General features: G+C 32.2%; 1 protein-coding gene across 1 annotated transcript in view; it reads right to left on the bottom strand.

Annotated features, from left to right (window-relative positions):
• Positions 1–22,426, bottom strand: part of LOC144250993 (kelch-like protein 1) — a 380,194-nt gene that overhangs the window by 11,602 nt on the left and 346,166 nt on the right. Inside the window, exon 9 of the mRNA XM_077794136.1 lies at positions 9,966–10,178. Within this exon, the coding sequence (XP_077650262.1) occupies positions 9,966–10,178 (213 nt within the window). The remainder of the gene's footprint in view (positions 1–9,965; positions 10,179–22,426) is intronic.

Below are 22,426 nucleotides of genomic sequence, written 5' to 3'. Positions count from 1 at the left end.
TTTATATATTGGGTATTTATATTTGGCTTTTATTTACTGGCTATTTGTTCTACTAAAATGTTGAATAAAATTAATATTAGCAGTCATTTTTTCTCATTCTAAATGAAAATCCTAAAATCTAAATTCAATACTTGAATATTAATTTTTGTAAATGTTCATTATCAAATTAATACAATTAATATATTTTATAAGTTTTTTATGAATGGATGCTGACATCATTTTTGTACTTATTCAGATGCTAGCTTGTTTTATTATCATACTGTTTTATTTATTTCTATTTCTATTTCTCATGTAAAATCAAACTTGTATTTATGAAATAAATTGAAATTGAATTGCTTTATTATTTTATATATGTGTTTGTGTGTGGGAGAGTATGAATTTCTCTTTCTCTGTCTCTCTGTGTCTCTGTCTCTCTGTATATACAGATACACACACACAGACATTATAAAGATGTGTGAATAGATTAGATAGATGGAGATAGGTAAAATTTAGGATTTGGTAGTTCTTTTCAATATTTGCAATTATTTAGAGAGTGACCAACATTTTTTTCTTTCTGTTTTATTTTTCTTGTATAAGGTTCTTTAAATCATAAAATTCTTCAAATGTATTTCTTTTGCTCATAATTTAATTTTTAAATAATAATGTAAACACCAAATATTTTGAGAGTCTGTAAAATATGTAGTATTGTTTGTGCATTTTCTCTTGATGTAAGTATTTCTTTCTTTTCTCTCTTTATTTCTTGTTATTCTAGAAAGGAGTTTATAAACTGTATTACATATATTTTCTGAAAAATGAAAGTTTATTTTTAATCCTTTCATATATTTATTTTCTATCTTACTAATAGATTTTAAATTCTTTTTTCACTTCAATTTTGTTGATTGTTATTTGCTCTAATTTTTATATATTCTTAAGATAAAACATAAAACGTTGGTTTTCAGCATTTGTTATTTGTTAAATGAAGGCACTTAACAAAATGTTCTACTCTAAGTATTTCTTTAGCTACATTCAAGCTTTTTTGCTTGATATATCACATTTTTATTATCATTCAGTTCAAATCATTTTCTAATTTTGGCCATGTGGTGTTTTAAATTGAATTCCTTAAATTCAAATATTTAGCATTTTAAAAGTTATCTTTTAGCTATTTATTTATAATTTAATTTCACATTGGTCAGAGAATACACTCTTTGAAATTTCAAGTGTTGTGATTTTTTAAGGCTTACTTTATAACTCAGAAGTTGGTTCAATTTGATGCAAAATTCCATGTATATATAAAAATATTGTTTATAAAGGAAATTATTGCAATACAACAATCTAGATCTCTTTTTAGAAAGTTGTACACAATAAACTAAAATAAGGAGAAAAAAATTATCTCCATCCAAAGAAGGGAGGGGGAATAGGAATAGGAAAAACAGTGGAATGATTCTGACATAACTTTCCTGTAAACATACATAAGACACTGCAGTGAATCTCCACATCATATACAACGACAAGACTGGGATCCTAATTAGAATAACATGAACTCCATGTTTCTATAAATATGTCAAAATATACTACCATGTATGACTAAAAAAAACACAGAAATTTTTTTTTTCAAAATCAAGGCAAAATGATATCTGTACCTTGGAGTGAAAAGAGGCAAAGAAATATATGTGTACAAGAATAGTTGATGAGAAAGTAAAAATATATTTGGATGAAACAAGTAAAATAAAATTTTATACAAATGTGCCAAAGTAAAAGAAGAAAAGGATAAAACAGTGGTGACTTACTTCACCTCAGTGTTGTGGAGGATGAAATATATAAAAGTTTTACGCGTAAGTGCAATTGGTTGATTATAATTAAGAATATTATTTAAAAAAATAATATTAATGTCTACCTAAAAACTGTTTTTACTTCTTTGAACTCTCTTAGGAGAGAGTTGTGGGAGAAAACACACCCACACATGCACACTTGCACACACATGTGTACACACACATACACACACACATACACCCCCTCCACACACACACGTCAATCATTCTCCTAATAGCTTACTTAATGGAACTAGTCTTTGTACAACCAGAGATCTGCATGCTTGTTTGATTTGTTCTGCATTATGATAAGTAAACTGGTGGTCTGTGGGTGATCCTGAAAAGCAGTGTACTGACAAAGGGAGAGAGGATTGCTCATCAAGCACATGCAAATTGATCTCACAAAAGGCTACTCGAAGTAGTCAGGCTGCACCACTATAGGCACTTTATCAAGATACCTCTATCAGTCCTATGGGGCTTCTTCAAAGAGAATTTGAATGAATGTGCAACCATCTCTGGTTTTTAGTGTTAACTCAGTAATGCACCATGTTGTATTTTCTTTCCTCTCTTCATTCAATTTTTTTTCCATCCATCTCTTGTTTCCCTGGATCTGTTAACATCTAGTATTAACATGTTAGGTGTTGACTTAAGTTCTATTTAGGGAACACTATCTAAGGGAACTTGAAATAGCAATTTAAATATAATTGTTAAAAATGATTTTAGGAACATTTAAGAACAGAGTACAGCCTATAAAACTTTGATTAGAATATCGGGAGGGGTTTTACTTAATTTTTAAATGGTCATATTAAAAAATAATATTGTATAGAACAGCCATTTTGAAAGATGAATAATGTAAAGGTGCTTGACTCTTACTAATATTAGTTAAGAATAACAAAAATTGATTAATACAATATGTATTTTAATTTATTAAATTAAATATTTAATATATGATTTTAGTACAAACATTTATTTCAGTGAAATAAAATTTAACAGTTTGAAAATAAAAGGTTCTATAAACAAATATATAATACATAATATCAAAAGAATATATATTAGGCACTAGTAATGAGCATATAATAAAAATAGTACAGAAAAAGAGCTTATATTAAATTTATTCTATAATATTGGATGAAATTAGTACTTTTCAGTTTATAATGATCTAATTAAAAGGAGAGTAAAATGGACATGAACATCGTGTATCATTTGCCAAGTGGTTTACTAGATAAAGAGTTAACTGAAAACAGCTAAAGCTATAAAATAAGGATAAAATATATATGCATGTATATCTGATATCAGGACAGGCAATTACTTTAAAACATAATGACAATTGGGTAAATCATTACTGTACTGACACCTAATGAACTGTACTTCTTAATGTAATGCCTTTGGGTGGTTTTGTGATTCCCACAACACAGTGATTTGAGTCAACTAATGGGACATAACAAATATAATCTAAAGGCTTAATTAGTAATTGTATAGGATCCACTTGGAGACATTTCCTGTTGGACCCCCTTGTCTTGGACTCAAGTTACCATACTGGAGAAATTCAAATCACAAGGAGAGTCCAGCAGAGAACTGAAGTTCTCTGGTAGATGGATAAGCAGATCTCTCCAACAATAGCTACCCTTAATTGTTAGTACTGAGAGAGAATTAAATGGAATATTGAATATTCCATCATTTAAATCCAGATAACTGCAGTGTCAGACTGATGATGAAATCAATCAACACACAGAATCATGAAAGATAATAAATTTGATAGATAATAAATAAACCACTAATATTTGGGGATTGTTTGGTAGTCACAAATATATAACCAGAGAAAAAAAAACTCATACATTTTTCTCTTAAAAGAAATGTACAACATCTACACTTAAGCAAATAATCTCAGGGAAATATTTGTTAATCTGAAAAACAAGTAGTTAATAACATCTTTATCTGAAGTATATTCAAATAAATTTTAAAAATAATAAACCTCATCTTATTGGTTTATACCATACTTTAAAATGCCATAAGTTCTGGTGGAATTTAAGATCAGGAGGCCCAACCTATTAGACATTCCATATGCATCAATCCATAGTTTTTTTTGGAATTAGGGATTGAACCCAAGGGCACTTAACCAGTGAGCCACATCCCCAGGTCTTTGTTGTATTTTATTTAGAGACAGGGTCTTGCTGAGTTGCTTAGGGCCTCACTAAATTGCAGAGGCTAGCTTTGAAATTTCAATCATGCTGTCTCAGCCTCCCAAGCCACTGGGTTTACAGGTGAGTGCCATCATACCCAGCTTCAATACAGTTTTAAGTACTCTATATGTGCTGTGCTACTGGTAACAGCCTGAAAGTAAATTAGGAGAAAGAGATAAAGAAACAGACATTTTTGCAAATATTAATATTTGCTAGAAAATGTATCTTAAAATACAAAAAGAAGAATAAAATGTAGACACCAGATTACTTAAATAAATTTGGGTTTCAGAATAACTGATGGAATTGCTTTCTTTTATGGATTTTCCACATCATCTACAACAAACATGCACTATTTATAAGTTAAGAAATTAAAAAGTTGGAAATGTTTTAAATATCAGGCTGCAAACATTCAAGATTGATTCTTAGTTTCAAATTCAGTCTCAATATATATATTATTCTCTGATCAGAATATATTTCTTAACAGGAATCTCACACAGGGTATTGAGGGCATGTTCTCTGTTTGAATTCAACTACAGAAGTCTGTTAATTAGGGTCACATGAGAGGTGAAATGGTTTTGAATTGACTGTCAACTTCCACTCTGTGACAAAGTAGAAAGAGGTTAGCTCATGTTAAAAAAAATAATTTTACTCAATATTCATAATGTGTTTCAGACTCTCATGTGGATTGTGTGTTCAATGTTTATTTTGAATAAGCATATTTTTATGTTTTTATTAATATTCTCCCAATATTATTTGATACTTCTTTTAAAAATATAAAGGGCACAAACAGACTGAGAAAGGAAGACAAAGAAACTAGGTTTCTACTTCCCTCTCAGTATTCACTGTTTATTTCAATACAAAAAAGTTAATTTGTTGTCACCTTTTCTAAGAAGATGAATGAAAAATTCTATTTTGACTTATGTCATGTTTTATTACATCTACTTTGCAAGGTTGAGAAGAGAGAAAATGAGTTGCTGACAGAACAGAGAGAAAACAAGGGCAAGCTAAGCAGCTCTTTGAGTCCTTTCAGATGCAATTCTACAGTAGATGATTACAAATTATTTAAATTATTGCCAATCAATAGAAGATGGAGCATACCCAGGAGTTGTGAATACTGGTTAAAGCCCATTTTTTAAAATCAGCATCTCCTCATTCTAAACTAAGAAACAATATATTATTTACATAATTACTTTCTCTATTAATATGACAGAACCACCTGTGAATTCTAACTATGCATTTAAAATGACTTCTGCCAAAATAAAAATGAATTTTTCAGTTTGATAACAGGGTTGATATCCTCCCATTTATAAAGGATGTGACATGTTTCCTTAATTCATGAACATCTGCCATTTCACAGGACTGTTCTTCTCCTTCAAATTATACAGATAAAAAAATATAATGCCAGAATTCTGGACCGAGCTTTCCAGCAGGCATTCTGTCAGTGTCTCCAGCCGACCACTTCAAAAATGTCCCTTGCCTCATTCTGGAAAATATCTAATCACATCTAAATTATTAATAGCTGTGGTATCAGTTAACAATTATTGTATTCACTAATAAAGCTGAGCCCCTCAGTACTTAAATTTTCATAAAATCCCTATCTATTGTAAATAAAAAAAAGAAATTTAAAACATAAGTAAAAATTTAAATTTAGGGATATATATATATATATATATATATATATATATATATATATATATATATATAATGTAAGTAAAAATTAATGTGGTTCTTAAAAAAACTAAGAAAAATGTCAATCATCTGAGCAAATAGGTTGTCTCTCCTTTTTCACTTCTTCCTGTTCTACAAATGTTACAATTCTTGGACTTTGTGTAAACAAAAAGGATGGGAATGAAGTAGGATGAAAAAAAGAAATGAAAGTATCCAAGATTCCTATTCTTACCTCATATATTAATGCTTATGGTAATTAAAAGTTCAATGTTGTAACAAATTGAATAATGTGTTTATTCCTGCTTGTATGACTGCACATATTGCCTTTACTCATTTCATTTTATCAGAGATTAACAAAATAAAACTATTGAGGTACGTTTTTACAGAAATATAATAAGTACTATTGTTTTAGATAAATTTTTCTGACTGGATTAGATTTTGATGGACCTTGAAAATTTTTGTCTATTTATGATAATATATAAAATACTTTTACAATTACTTGTTAACTGTGTTTGATTAACATATAAAGATATTTTGAATTAATATTTGAACCATTGCATTGTTTTTCAGGCACCATCAACCCTGAAATTTTTTGTCTATTGAATAAATATCTTAAATATATAAGAATCATTGATATTCAGCCAAAGATGATGAAAATAGACATTTACATGAAAATCTGGTAAAAATAATCAAGTAAGAACCTACTATATATTTGTTCTTCCAAACATCCATTTATCCTTCCATTCTTCCATTCATCCAATGCTCACTCTTATCACATATATTATACAGAGAGAAAGAGAAATATATACATATAACTCTTATCACTCTATATAACACATACATAGAGAGATGATATATCATGATACATATAACTAGATGATTTAACATTTCTTTCTATATATCATCTTCTAATTCACTTATGTATCAGTATAATGACTTAGTTTCCCTGAAGATAATTTTTCTTGGGGAAAATTTGAGGTCATTTTTTTACTGTCATATTCAATAAATCTTGACTAAGTGCCTACTTTACCAGAGATTTTGCCAAAGTGCAGAAATACTTAGGAAGAAATGCAATCTTGTCATTACCAACATATGGAACAAACTTTAGTGGAAAACTGATGTAAGCACAATTTTAATTGATATTGATAATTAGGCCAAATCTGCATTATGAAAATATTCCTCTAGCAACTATGAGAAGAATAAATTGGAAGAAGCAAAAGTGGGTGTTAGAAAGTTTAGGGAGTTCATATTACTTTTAAACTCTTCTCTTATCATCCTTCATTACTGGGATGCAGATCTGAGGGCAAAGTCATTTGGATCTACTAATAGCCAAAAGTGGTATTGATGCTTTTGCAGATATTTTCTGATCTATGGCCTGGATTCCAGTTTTGTTTGAAATATTATTAATTGATAGTATTGTTGTATAACATGTTAATATTATTAATTATATAATTTGTCATTTAAATATAATAAAATATTTGCTAATATTAAATGTTAAACAGTATTAAAATGATATTAAATATTAAGCTCTGATTATTTGTTTCTTGTCTCTTGAAACACATTGTAAACTCTGTATGGCACATTGCAAAATATATACAATATAATAATTGCTGTCTAAATGTGTGAAAGTTCTTTGTCTAATGCAACAGATTTTATAGGCTTAAATTCTCCTAGAACTCACTGCGCATTTTGGAAACAAATTTTGTCAGCCAAGATGCTCTCATTAATGTGAGACTCAGTCACAAAATCAAATTTTGTCTGTTCCATATACTATTCTAGACTCCCTGTTCTCACTCAGTCCCTGGTTTCCAACTTGCTCTGATCTGATATTCTTTGTGCTTATGAGAGGTGACTGTAAAAATTTTAAGTATTATATAACTGTGTTTAATACCATTATTATATAATATATTTGCATTTGCATAAGGAATTATGCAAATAGTATATTAAAATTTGACATACCTATCTACCTACCAATCAAATATAGCATTGAACACTAGTCATTATTTCCAGTATTCTGTTTTGCCTATGATTATATAGTAAAATATTTTTCACATTATATGTGCAAAATAGTTCTACATAAACACCATTATGTACTTTTTTATTGATGATTTACATTTGAAATCATTAATAAAATAACAGTTTACAAAACATGCAAGGATGCTATTACTTTGACAGGTAGCATGAATTAGGATAGAATCATGAGAACACTATGTGCTTCTGCATTACTTAAGCTGTGTGTACTCACTACACTCCTATAACTTAAAATAGCTATGCTTATTTAAATCTAATTTTGCATCATAAATGTATTCCTAGACTGAATTATTTATGCCTCTGTTCACAAACAACATTTGAATACATCATACAGTAAAGTTAGAGGGAATATTTGGATAAAATATCATTTCATTAGCAGCATTTGTATATGATATTCAAGGTAAAAGTAGAACCCTGCTCATATTCAGCTTCTCCTTCATTTCCCCAGGAATTCAGCAGAGGAAAACGTGAAGGACCTCTCAATTTACTTAGATTTATTAAAAAATGATTGAATTTTTATGTGTATAAAAATATAAATCTATTTATTTAGACCCTCACCATTATCCTTACTATAACACCTATAGTTCCTAATTTCAGTAGATTAGAGAATATTTAATAGAAACATGGTAAGCCTAATGCCCTTCTCTATGTATATGTAACCATAAAAATGAAGTCCATTTCACATAGCAGCAATACTGTTTAACATTATTTATGGATATCTATAGAGGGAACAGCATATATTTGGGTTGATACTGCTTAACAAAAGCTATCTCTTGCTAATGGACTGAACCTCAATAGAATAATGATATTGTTTCTAGCAAAACGTTATTGTATCTTTCTCCAATTAACTATACCACTTATAAGCATGAGTATAAATGATGTAGCTTCTTAATATCCAAAGAAAAGTTTCCCTGTGTTCACTGGGAAACACATTTTGCTCTTCTCCCATGGGGAAGTTATGATACTGTCTTCCCACCCTCATGAAGTTGTCTGTGGCCATATGGCTGGTTTGTCACTAAAGTAGGAAGAAAGAGAATTGTATTACTTGCAAGTAGTATCTTTAAGAACCAGTGAACAGTTTCGTAGTATTAGTTTTTTTTTCCCTTTCAGTGTAGGGACTGCTGTGCAAGTGCACTCTCCCTCTCTCTTTCTCTCTCTATGTGTGTTTATACACACACTTCATGAGGGTGGGAAGACAGTATCACAGCAGTCCCTACACAGAGTGATAGCATCATGCTGTTACACCATTGAAAGGTTTGAAGGTACAACAGGTTTATTTATTCCAGCTGATAACACCAGTATTCTATATTTTCATTTCCCTATAGATCAACATGTATCTTTCAATAACAGGAAATATCACCATGAGTCTTACTAAAAGATGTTAAAACCCTTACTGCATAAAGTATAATAGTTCTAAACAAGGCACAGCCCTGAAAGGGAACACTAAGCTTGAAGTTGAAGTACCTTCTCATTCTGGTCTATGTTGAGTACCTGGTCTTTTTTAGGAAGAGTTAAAAGAAGCTGGGCACAGTGGTTCACACCTGTAATCCCAGGGACTCAAAGTCCTGAGGCAGGAGGATCTCAAGTTTGAGATTTTATTAAAAATAAAAATAGTTCTAGTAACTCTTACATTTAAAAGGGTGTGTCTTAAAACAAAGAAATCCATAATAGGTCTTGGAGAGTCTGAAGAGGTAGGTAGAACAAACAAGACTGGATGAATAAAACAAACAAAACATCTAATATTAAAATATCTAATATTTTAAAAATGTAGAGTATAGTGGCGCATGCTTGCAATCCCAGGGGCTCTGGAGGCTAAGGCAGGAGGATTTCAAATTCAAAGCCAGCCTCAGCTAAAACAAGGTACTAAGCAACTCAGTGAGACCCTGTCTGCAAATAAAATACAAAATAGGACTGGGGATGTGGTTCACTGGTCAGGTGGTTCAATCCCCAATATCCCCTCTCCCCGCCAAAAAAGGATGAACAAATATTCATGTCTGGTAAATAATACTGTTTCAGCCAACCTTTTAAAAACTCATCAAGGAGAAATTTTAAGATTATTTAAGGATCATGAGAAGAAAAATTCAGGGATTTAAGAAAAAAGGAAGCAAGAAAGAAAAAAAAGAAAACATGAAAATGAGAAAATGAAAGAATGTGTGTGTGTCTCTGTGTGTTTGTAAAAGGGGGTGGGGAGGAATTTAAGTTGTTTTTTCCTAAAGTACAGTTTTCACAATCACTAGAATTAGCCATCAGTGTCATCAGCACCTTCACTTACACTTTAGCAATGCCCAAGGGGTCTTACCTTTCTACATAATCTAGGAGCCGGGAACAGTGGTTTGAAGCAGGAGCATCATGACCACCTACTGCATAAAGAAAACCGTCACATATGGCCATTCCAACACCCCCTCTCCTCTTACACATCGGAGCACACATGTTCCACTTATTTGTATGAGGATCATAGTATTCCATTGAACTCAAACAGGAACTGCCATCTCGACCCCCAACTGAATCCAACCTAAAAACACAATTGGAAAAACATGATTTAATATCACAGTCTGGGTGACAAATTCAGAAAAGAGAAATTTCTCTATAAAACAAATTTCTTCAAATGTGAGCTTCAGGTATGTTAGTTAGAAGTACATTATTTCACTATGGAGATTTTGTTAAAGATTCTACAAACGAGTACATCGATCCCAAGTACCTACTATACTAATATGCTGTGTACTAGTTGAAATAAAAATAAATATAATATTTTAATCTCTATGTTTTCTAGAATCTTAGAATGACTTAAATTATTTATGGCTGAGGTAATTAGTATTACTATATTAAACTTAATAAACACTGAGGACTAATTATTAAAATATAGAATAAGATATAAGAAAGTACCCTAATCAGAATTGATTTGGAAGTGCATAAATCATGGCTGATCCTTGTGTTCCATCCCCCAAATTTAAGAAACTAAATAAAAGGAATAATCCTAACAAATATTGTCATAACCAACTTCCTTAGCTGAACGCAAGATTTCCAGGGGAAAATAAGTATACAATGATGTTAGCCTGATTCAATATTACTGAAACTTAATACATTCATTTTCTTGTATTTATTTAAATAATGAGAAGTATGTCAGGAACCCAGGAAAATAAGCTGTACATCGTAACTGGCACTTACACCTTTAAAAATACTAATTTGGGTGTAAAAAGTCATGAAGTTTCCATCCTGTGATGGAAATTGGTATGGTGTTGCAGTTATGTACCCATTTCTTCCCTACATAGGAGCCACATACCATGCAAAGTTCTGTGAACATAACTATAAATAAAACAAGAAAAAAAATCCCTGCTTTCAATGCTACTGATGTATTGGGGTGGGGGTAGTAGACATATAAAATAAACATTTATGTACTATTGTGGAGGGGAGCTGAGTGATATAGGCCTGAGAAGCAGAGTCAGGAATGCAATAGATGGGAGGAGGCATTGTTGTTGGAATGTAAAATGATCAGGAAGATCTCACTTTCAAGGTGACATTTACAAGAAAACTTAAAAAACGATAAGTGATTGGAGATGAATGCAAGAATATCTAGGGGGCAAAAGACCACAGGCTAACTAAACAATTAGTGCCAAGTTTCAGAAACAGAATAAAGGCAGTGGGACTAGAGGAAAGAATGAGGCTGGAGTGGCATTTGGGGTGAGAAGTGGTAGTTTAGGGTGAATGGCAGCTTACACAGGCACAAGTAGATATTTCCCCTCAGTGAAATGGGAAGCCACAGAGTAAAGGAAATGATATGATTGCTTATGTTTTGATGAAGCGGTATGTTGTAGAATGTTTCCTTTTCTATCAGTATTTTGCCTAATTTGTAGTCTTTTTTTTTTTTTTTTTTTTTTTTTTTTTTTTTTTTTTTTGTACCAGGGATTGAATGCAAGGGCACTAATTATTGAGAAACACGCCCAGTCCATTTTAGTATTTTATTTGGAGACAGAGTCTTCCTGAGTTGCTTAGGGCCTCACTAAGTTGCTGAGGTTGACTTTGAACTCAAGATTCTTCTGCCTCAGCCTCCTGAGCCACTGGGATTATAGGTCTGTGCCACCATGCCAGCCAGGCATGTAGTCTCAATTTTACATTTTTCAGTTTCAAAATAAATGCATTTGAAGAAAGTATCATTTAGTGTATAAAATCATTCAGATTATAGATTTATAAATTCATGCTCTGATATTACTTAATAATTTTAGGATATTATGTTTAAACTGATTTCAAATCCTGGAAACATTTTTTAAAAGCTGTTTATATTTCTCATAATGCCTGCCATGATAAAATGTTTCTGATTGTCCAAGTGTTTCTTTTCTGAATGTAATACCTCTTTGCTTGATTACTCACAAGTTGTCTACTGGCTCTCAATCTTTCATTATGTTGAAATTAACCAATAAGAACATTTTAAAAGACAAGTATTGGACAATTTAGCTTGCAAAATCAGCCAGAAGCAAACTAATTATTCACTCGGAAGTTATCATCCTAAACATTTCATAAAATCTGGACCTCATTTATTTGTTTCATTTAAGATCTAAAGAAAGTATACTGATCTTGAGATATTTCTTAAGGGTAACTAAGTATATTTTGCATGAACTTAATTATTATGTGATTGTCTTTCTGTAAGACTTCTGGAACAGTCTGTGGTAAATATTTTAGATATAAAAATGGTATCAATCAATTTTTGATACTGTTTTAAAGAAAAGGTTCACTTCAATCTGCTCTATTTATTAACATATATTACATTAATTAATTATACTCTTTAGTTATCTGAACCTAGCATTGCTGACAGATGATAATAAAATAACTCCATGCTATAATATATCATAATATATCATACTTATTTTTATTTTCTGGAATTATCTTAAAATGGTAAATTACATTAAATATGTAACAAAATATGTATAAAAAAGTAATGATACCATATGACCCACTGAGACTAAATCATGAAGAAATATAAAGTCCGAACAGACCTATATATAAACTAGTATCAGTAAGATACACGTCCATTCAGACTTTGGAGATTGAAACAGTAATAAAAACCTTCCGACAAAGAAATATACAGGACTAGAGATGGTTTCACTGGTAAAACTCCCACACACTGGTAAAATCTCACACACTGTAATAGTTAATGCCAATTCTGCCAAGACCTTCCAAAAACAAGGAGGGAACACTCCTAAATATTTTATGGGGCTATAATTACCCTAGTGTCAACGCAGGTAAAGTCAAGAAAGCTAGAGACCAATATTCTTGATGAACATAGGTTAAAAAATCCTCAACATAGTATCAGCAAACTAAATTCTACAGCACACTAAAATACTTACATACCATGATCAAGTAGGATTTACTTCTGGGACTTAAAGATGTTTCAATATATAAAAGTTAATTAAAGTGACCCATACACCATATTAACAGAATAAGTCTAAAAGTCACATAATTGTCTCAAAACCAAAAAGAAAGTATTCTACAAAATTCAGTACACTTTCACAATAAAAATCTCTCAATAAACTAGGAATAGAAATAAAGCACTTAATAAAAATTAGGATATTATGCATTAAACCAAATTTATTCAATGAAAAATCTACTTATTATGCGGGTGGAATCAGTGAGTTAATAAACATCCCACATTCTTTTCTCCAAGAATATAAGAATTACAAGATAATTAATTAAACATACTGCTTACCTTGTAGAAATAGTATAGCATATTTTTAGCTATAACATATGTATTAGCATATGTTTTATATGTAAACAAAATATTTCTGCAAAGTTCCACAGGTTATCTTATCATTGACTTATTTGTTTTAATTACACATATTATGAATCCTCCCTAATAATATCCATTAATACGGGGTTTATACACTCAAGAAATTCATGTGATGCCTCAATAAAAATGAAATGATATTTGACAGTTCTTTTCATAAACTAATACTGATATAGGCTAGCTATTATGTTGCAAATTACTTAATAAAGCTTAAACTACATTATTGATGTTTTTTTCATTTGATATATAAGGTATCCTTTTCATGTTATTCAATGTATGATATGTCATACATATAAAAAAGCAATTATCATAATTTCAATAACATAAAATATCAAACCTAAGGACATTTAATTAACAGTAGAAAATACATTGGACTTTTCTGCACAAAAGTACTTGAAAAGGAAATTAGAAATTACAATGCATATAAAACAATAACAATGTCCTTAATGATGGCTGTTTCCCAAGTCATCATTAAAACCATGAGATGTATTCCCACATTTGAAAAAAAAATGTATCCTGTACTTTATGAATATATGGAATCAATTGACATCATCTACTTTCCACTTCTTGTAATCCAAACTAAGAATAAATGACTAACAACTAGAATGTAACCAGGTGTAGTGGCATATGCCTATAATCCTGTCAACTCAGTAGGCTGAGACAGGAGGATCCCAAGTTTGAGACCAGCCTCAGCAATTTAGTGAGATTCTGTCTCAAAATATGAATAAAACTTTAAATTTAAATTTAAAAATGGCCTGGATATTTGACTCAGTAGTAGAGCACTCTGAGTTCAATCCCTAGTACAGACAAACAAACAGACCAAAACGAGAACTATAATGTAAAAATAAACAATATTATTCTAATTAACTCTTAACATTTTAAAAACAACCATAGCATAGAAATAATATACTCTTAGCAGTTAGGATGAATTCTCCAATATGCACACTGACTGTCATAAAAAATGATCTAAGGTTATCATCCCTCACTCACTATGTATTTCCTCAGAGTTTAGACTGATTCCCTGCTTTCTTTCACTAAGACAACAAATTAGATGTTGAGAGTCTGAAGAGACAAGAAGAGTCTAATGCTGCAAGTAAATACTCTGACAACATAGGAAGTGGCATCTGACAGTTTCATAGCAAGAGAGGAAAGGTGTCATTTCAAGTTAGAGTTGAAAGATGAATAACAATTTGTAACATAAAGAAAAAAGGAGGAAAGCTTATGTGTAAAGACAAGGGTCATAAAAGGTCATAGCCGGTGATATATAAAGATTGGCAGATATATCATTCTTATGGAAGAGGTGATAGTGAAGGACAGGAAGGAATGCAGCTGGTAGGATGAAAAGATTAGACTGAGAATAAAAGGAGTTTTATGTTAAGTTATGGAGTTGTGATTTCATTCTTAGGCAATGAGAAAAGGACAGAAATACAACATTTTTAGGGGTCATTAGGTTCCTAGTTCAGCTTGTTACAAATATTGACCAGCATATACTTTGAATGCTAGGAACTGGCAGGAGATTCAAAAATATCCTTAAGTAAACTTTTTTAGAACTCTCCTGAAAATAGAAAAGAGTTGAGTTTTCCCTACTATTTTTCATAACTGTTTGGTCAGCACCTATAAGTTATGTTTTATAGTTTTAATCAGTTTTACACAGTGTTTAGACACCAAGTTTCAGTGCCTTGATACTTACTTATCCAAGATAATACTACTCTGGTATATATAATACTATTCTAGTATGAACTATACAGCAGTTCTAGGAAATACATCTTATATTCAGTAAGCTGTGTCCAAATCTGTATTAAAGTGGCTTTGTGCTGGGGAATGGTGGTACTTATCTATAATCCCAGTGACTTAGAGGCTAAAATAGGAGGATCACAAGTTCAAGGCCAGCCTCAGTAACTTAGAGAAACCCTAAGCAACTTAATGAATCCCTGTCTCAACATAAATAAATAGATTAACAAATAAATAAATAAAAAGAAAGAAAGAAGAAAAAGTGCTGAGCTATAGTTCAGAAGTAAATTATCCCTAGGGTAAATCCCCAGTACTCTCCCCCAAAACAACAACAACAATAATAAAAACACCAACAACAACAGAATATGATTTTGCAGATGTTAAGGCCTAGGATACTTTTCACTTTTTCTTTTTTTGGGTACCAGGAATTGAACTCAGGGCACCCAACCACTGAGCCAATCCTATTTTGTATTTTATTTGATGACAGGGTCTCACTGAGTTGCTTAGCATCTCGCTTTCAAAGCCAGCCTTAGCTGGCTTTGAGATCCTCCTGCCTCAGCCTACCAAGCTTCTGGGATTACAGTCATATGCCATTGCACCCAGCTTCACTTTCAATTACATAATCTCTAGAATATGACTCTATCAATAATGTGATGATTCTGAGATTTTAACCCCATAAATTACACAAGCTAGGAAGTTATAGTTTCAGATGCTGGAAGAAGGCATAGTCTCCTGTTCCCAGAGAAATGCCTTCATCACTTACAGTACAATAGACAACATGAGTTTCATGTTCATGTTGCTTTCCCTTGACCCCAAAGGCCCTCCAGGGTGATTCACAGAGATTGAGGCAAACACTGCACATATAATGAGTCTATTTCACTTTTGAGAAATCTCAAATTTAGGAAGGGCTATTTTTTAAAGAGAGTTGCCAGCAAATCTACTTGAACTTTGTCCTGAAGGGAGATATTATTTTTATTCAAGGAACAAAGCTGCTCTCTACTGTAAAGGAAGACATTATTTCCCCATCTTTTATTGATGTTAGACATACAAATATCCTTGGAAATATGGTGTAAATAAAAATTGTCAAAATTTCTTGCTTGGAAAATATGCAGTAATGTTAAAACTCCATGGAGATTTGTCCACTAACCCTCTTGTCCTGAGCCATCGTAGTCTCAGTTCAAACAGCTGGAGGAAGATGAGATGGAAGAAGAAGCACAATATTTCCTTTAAAAGTCTTTTATGGTGCACAACTTACTTCTCACATAAATTTTTTCAGAGCTTAGATATATGATAATTTCTAACTGGTAAAATGTTGGAAAATATTCTTTTTATTGTAGGTGACCTTATCCCTCAGAAATAATTGGTGTTTATAATATCATATAAAAAGGAATAAATGAGAATTGGAAGACAATTAGAAGTTTCTACCAGAAAATTTTCCAGCCCTATGTGCCATTGTGCAGTTGTGTTTACTGTATCCTAGGTAACTTTTTACTAAATGTGATCTCACATTGTCTTGTTCCCTGAAATTTATAACTGTACTCTAGGTAAAATTATTTATTATTTTGCATATTTTGCCAATCATACATACTTAAAGGGTGGTTATAGAAAAAATTTCCAAACCCTTTTCTAAATATTCAAAGATTTTGTTAATTAGCTTCTGGATTAAATACAATTTTTTTACCCGCTGTATTTCATTACTCAGAACAAAAGCTACCAGAATCTCACAATCCTGGTAGTGCAACACCTCTGAAACAACTCTCTAGATCCAGAATTCTGGTTCCGTTGTTTCCTAATCAATGGAAAATTCTTTAATCTAATCCCATGAGGAAGCTTTTAGAACCTGATGTTATAGTACTTCTGCATTGCCTTTCAGGAAACTTTTTCATGCAAGGTACTTGTTAGAGCCCCTGACTGGGCAGTGAGCAGGATTTCATGAAGTTTGCTTTTGTTCCTGCTTACCAAGAAATGTTGGTACATGTTATAAACTCAGCCTAAAACTTGCTGCCATAATAACATACAGGTTAATAAACAAAGTTATGGATTGAAGCCTAATACAGAACATCAAACTTTAATTATTACCCCTTATTTACTAACATAATTTGACAATTATAGATATGCAAATTAATGTAAGTAAATTCACCATATCCCCAAACTTAGTAAAATTCACCAACCTAAAACCTGGTAGAGGGACACATCATTCTTCTTTCATGGTCCTTGTTAACTCCCTCTCTCCACCTATTAGAATCCTGCATCTTCCCTTTTCTTTTGTGGCTATTCCCTGTTTCCTCTAATATGATGTTAGCTCCTTGAGGGCAGACTTGAGTTATTTTCTTTGGTATATTGCCATAAGCTGTACCTGTTTGTGCAATTTGAATAAATAAATAACATCATGCTTTCCCATTTTAGAAAAATGAAGATTCATCTATAAAAACTACTCGATGAAAAAAAGCTCCTCTTTAGGTTCTACTGAAACAAGATTTTGACATATGGCAGTGAAAAGTATTAACGATGTCTCTTGTGAACACAAAAGAAAGATAAATTTAAATTATGTGAATTAGAAAGGGGTTCATGGAAAAATCAAAGCCTAAACTAGGCTTTGGATGGTCAAAAATACTGTAAATATTTCCATTTAGGATTTAGGCAGAATAAATCTTAACATTTATATTTAATATTTCTTGACACGATGTTCTCAACTGCAATAAAATGAGTCTTATTAGTATTGATCTTACCACAGGGAATTTAATGCACTTAAGGGACTAGAGCTATAGTAGGTTATTGGCCTAGAGAGTTTTCAAATGTAAGCAACTTATATTTGAAGCAAACATTTGATCAGGTGAACATCTGAAGAAAGGAACTAAGTTGTTTTAGTCAGATTTTTCACTGCTGTGACTAAAGCATCTGACCAGAACAACTATAGAGGAGGAAAGTCTCTTTGAGGGCTAAAAGTTTCAGAGATCTTAGTCCATAGAAGTCTGGCTCCATTTCTTGGGGCTCGAGGCGAGGCTAAACATCATGGTGGGAGAGTGTGGTCGAGGGAAGCAGCTCACACTGTGATCAGGAAGCAGAGAGTCCACTTGCCAGATACAAATATATACCCAAAGCCATGCCCCAATTCCCATCTCCTCCAGCCACACCCCACTACTTCAGTCACCACTCAGTTAATCCCTAGCAGGGGATTAAATCACTGATTGGGTTAAGACTCTTACAACCCAATCATTTCTCCTCTGAACCTTCTTGCACTGTGTCACATGTGAGTTTTTTGGGGTATATCTGACATCCAAATCATAACATAAGTGGATGGTGGGAAGGGGTCAGTACAGTTACTGCTGTTAAAAGAAAAGTGGGGCAGAATCCAGGCAGAAAGATGAGTATATGAAAAGGCAAACATTTGTGTGAGCAAAGTGTGTTCAGGGAATCTGAACAATTCAAGTAGAGGTGGGATATCAGGTGATTGTAAGGCAGATAATGAGAATGACGACTGGATATGAAAAGAGTGCTCTGTATCTAAGGCACCACATTTCAGACCAAGAAGTCTGAAAGAACTATGCTAAGTGTGAGAAGTAGAATGAATTGTTTGCTGTTACTATACTCTATAGTCCTAAAGCATGATTTATCAAGAAATATTGTAATATATCTTAGCCAGTCTACTATTGTAGTGGGAGTCTAATAATTTTATAGTATCTTTAGCAATTATAAATTATTTTTCAACTATAGCAAATAGTTATAAAATTAAAATGCAGCCAGTCACTGCCCTTTTAACATTTCACAACATATTTACCTTGGCCTGTGGTTGCTATATGACCTGGAGCATGCCTTTTAGTCCAATTGTTTCTGTCCACTCTCTTGCATCATGTCCCAGGAAAGATTTTCTAACTTTTGTTTGCATTTCATACTCAGAAACATGACACAAATTGTTTTTCCTTGTTGGAGTGTTTTCTTGTTGGAAATATGATATACATAAAGCCCTGGCTGGAAAACTATTTCTTCTGGTAGAGAAATCATAAATTTTCTGAGTTCATTAGTAGCCAGACATGATTCAGTAAATGAACACACTAGTTTTTTTCTTTCTCTTCTTTTTTCTTTTATAGATGTGTGAGACTAAGAGTAAATATCATACAATTTGGGGTTTCAGATTTAAGAAAAAAAGAATACCAAAACTTGAATATAAAAATAGAAATAGAAGGGCTGGGGTTATGGCTCAGCGGTAGAGCACTCGCCTAGCACGTGTGAGGCCCTGGGTTCCATTCTCAGCACCACATAAAAATGAACAATTAAATAAAGGTTTGTGTCCAACTACAACTAAAAAATAAATATTTTTTAAAAAAAGAAATAGAGTATTGACAGGCATCATACAAGGGCCTGTCCATATGGCTTTAGGCATCATGCGTGATATTGGAACATTGTTAAAAAAATATGCATTGATTCCTACAGAACATAAATGGCACAGCTCCATTAGTATTATTAACATGAGAGTCTGAGTGAATGTATGAGTTGGTTTTGGGATAATGAATCATGAAATGGTTGTGTTGTTTTTTCCAAGTGTGTCAAATCATTATTAAAATTCAGGCCTACTTGTGGGTATCTTCAGATAATATATCAGTATCTGTGTATGAGGTAACTTAAGGGGAAAAAACAAAACAAAAAAACAAAAACCAACCCCCCCCCAGAAAAAAAAAGTAAAGAAAAGAAAACAAAAACCCAGAAAGATCTAGCTTCAATGTAAAATTTGAAGAAAGCACGCCAAGGCAGGAATCAAAAAAGAAACTAAAAAGAATCCCTAATGCATACATTGTCTGGTGAGTCTGAAATTATAACACTGTCTATTCACTGTTTTGCTATATTTTCCTTATTCACCAAATAAGTTTTCAGCTGTGCTGGCCTAAGAAGATATATCTACTCCTTAGCTTTCTCCATCTTATTGGGATACTGACCAAAAAGTTTCATGAAATCAATCTAATTTTGCTTTTGAATCCATCAGAACACATATATGAATTTTAAGCCCTAAGCCAATTTCATAGTTTTCCACAACAAATGGTATCAAAATAACCTCAACTTAGGAGGTCTGTGCACTGTTTTTATTAATCTTAATTGGAAAAATTGTTTTAAAATATTCAGAAAAACATCAGCAAGGTTAGAATGACACATTAGTGATATGATATATGAAAAAAAAAAAAAAAAAAAAAAAAACAAGAAGAAAATTCCCGTCAGCAGAATCAAGGGTGGGGGGGAAGAAAAAGTCAGAAGGTGATAGGGTGATGTGAAACAATTTCCTGCTCTGGGTCTGAACTGAAAAAGTCACCCTCTCATGATTATGCTTCTGTGTGAATAACACAGGAAAAGCACACAGCCGTTAAGAGACACTCATCAAACCATAGAATGTTGAGGCTATTAAATCACACTTCAGAGATGGGAATAGATGCCCAAATTAGAGTCATGCTATTTTGATTTAAAGTAGACAGATAATATAAAGTAAAAAATAAAATAATGAAAAGTGTTTTCATAAAATAAGATCCAACTTTGGGATAATTTACTTAGTTAAAATGCAAATAATTTCAAGAATGTAAACTTCAAATTGTATTAGCATCATATTTTAATATCTGACATAAAATAAACAGAATTTCTAAAGCTATTATATATCCAGGTAACCAAGACACAACCTGTAAATTGAATTCATTTGAATGCCTAGAAAATATAAATGTGGCATTAGAAAAAACTAGATGGAAAACTGGTTATAATGATGTGTGAGTACTTGCCATTATATTCTCCATTAAATATCATACTCTGTTTATTTCTGATTAATATTGGAAAATACGACAAAATACACATATATTAATATGTTTCAAAATGAAGTTATAAGAAAGTATTACAAAGCCATAACAGAAGATAATCGTTAAAATAATCTAGAATAAGATAAGTAATATATTAAAATATTAATGTGTGTATTCATTACACAATAACATGATGAATTAATATAATGATGAAGCAAGGAGGCTTTATATCCATGTATCCATTTTAATTCCTTCTGATAAATATCACTATTTCTAGGAAGCTTGTACAATTTTTTTTTTTTTAATGTAGCATCCTATCACTATGGGATCATTAGGATGCATGTACTTTTAATTCCTTTTCACTCCTATGCATCAACTTTCCAGAAATGGTGATGGTAGAATTTTGGGGTTTCCTCAAAAATTGTAGCCAAAAGAAATCTTTCAGTAATATTTAGAAATATTATTCCATATTGAGGATGCTGCAAGTGGAAGGTTTGAAAGAGAAAAGTATATAGTAGAAAATAAGTCTGTTCAAACACAAAAATAAATTAAAGGGATAGGTTGCTATCAGTTTGATATCCATGATTCTGGCCAATTTTTCCTTTCTTACCTAATAGATTTTGAAAATAATAGAAGATCAATATTAAATAAATAGCTAGCAATATATTTGAGAGTAGATTTTTGACAGCAATTAAATTTACTGTGAAAAAGAAATTAAGGGTTCTAAATGCTCAATTACAGGACATAAAAAGCACATAAGAAAACAGAACAAAGTACAACATAGCAAGTGTACATCTTTTGATAAAATAAGAATATCCTGCAGTATGGTTTAGATATGTGTCTTCCAAAAGTTCATGTGTAAGATATTGCAAGAAGGTTTAGAAGTGAAATGATTGGGTTAGAAGATCCTTAACCCAATCAGTGCACTAATCCTGGTAGGGATTAACTGAGTAGTAACTGTAGTCAGGTAGGTTATTGCTGGGTTGCCGCAGTCCAGCTGGGCACAAATAATCGGGAGGTGACAAGTGACTTGAAGGTTGAAATGGGATCTGCTTTATTGTGGGAAAACTCAACGGGAACTGAGCGGGAACTCAAGGTAGCGGGCACCCAAGTTAGCAGGAGCCGCTTTATTGCGGGACAGCAGAGGTATATATTCCTAACTGATTACACACAGCTTGACTCAATTAGGATCATCTAGATACAGCAGTCAGCCAATAAGGAATCCCTCCATCTTAATGGCTCGGTGGCATTGTTTCACAAACCGCTCCTCCTGGCAAACTGCCAGGTGCCATCTTGACTTGGTTGTAGCCCTCAACACTGGGTCTCCGGAAGCATGCCTTTGGGGTATATATTTTGTCTTTGTTGAGTAGAGTTCTTGTTCTGCTTCTTGATGGCCATTTCCTGACCTGCTTTCCTCCTCACTCTTCTGCCACGATGTTCTGCCTCACCTTAAGCCCTAAGGAATGGAGCTGGCCTTCTATGGAC

The sequence above is a fragment of the Urocitellus parryii genome, chromosome Y, assembly GCF_045843805.1.
Source record: "Urocitellus parryii isolate mUroPar1 chromosome Y, mUroPar1.hap1, whole genome shotgun sequence".
Taxonomy (NCBI): domain Eukaryota; kingdom Metazoa; phylum Chordata; class Mammalia; order Rodentia; family Sciuridae; genus Urocitellus; species Urocitellus parryii.
The sequence above is the reverse complement of the archived record's forward strand: the minus strand, read 5'-3'. Positions and strand labels throughout refer to the sequence as shown.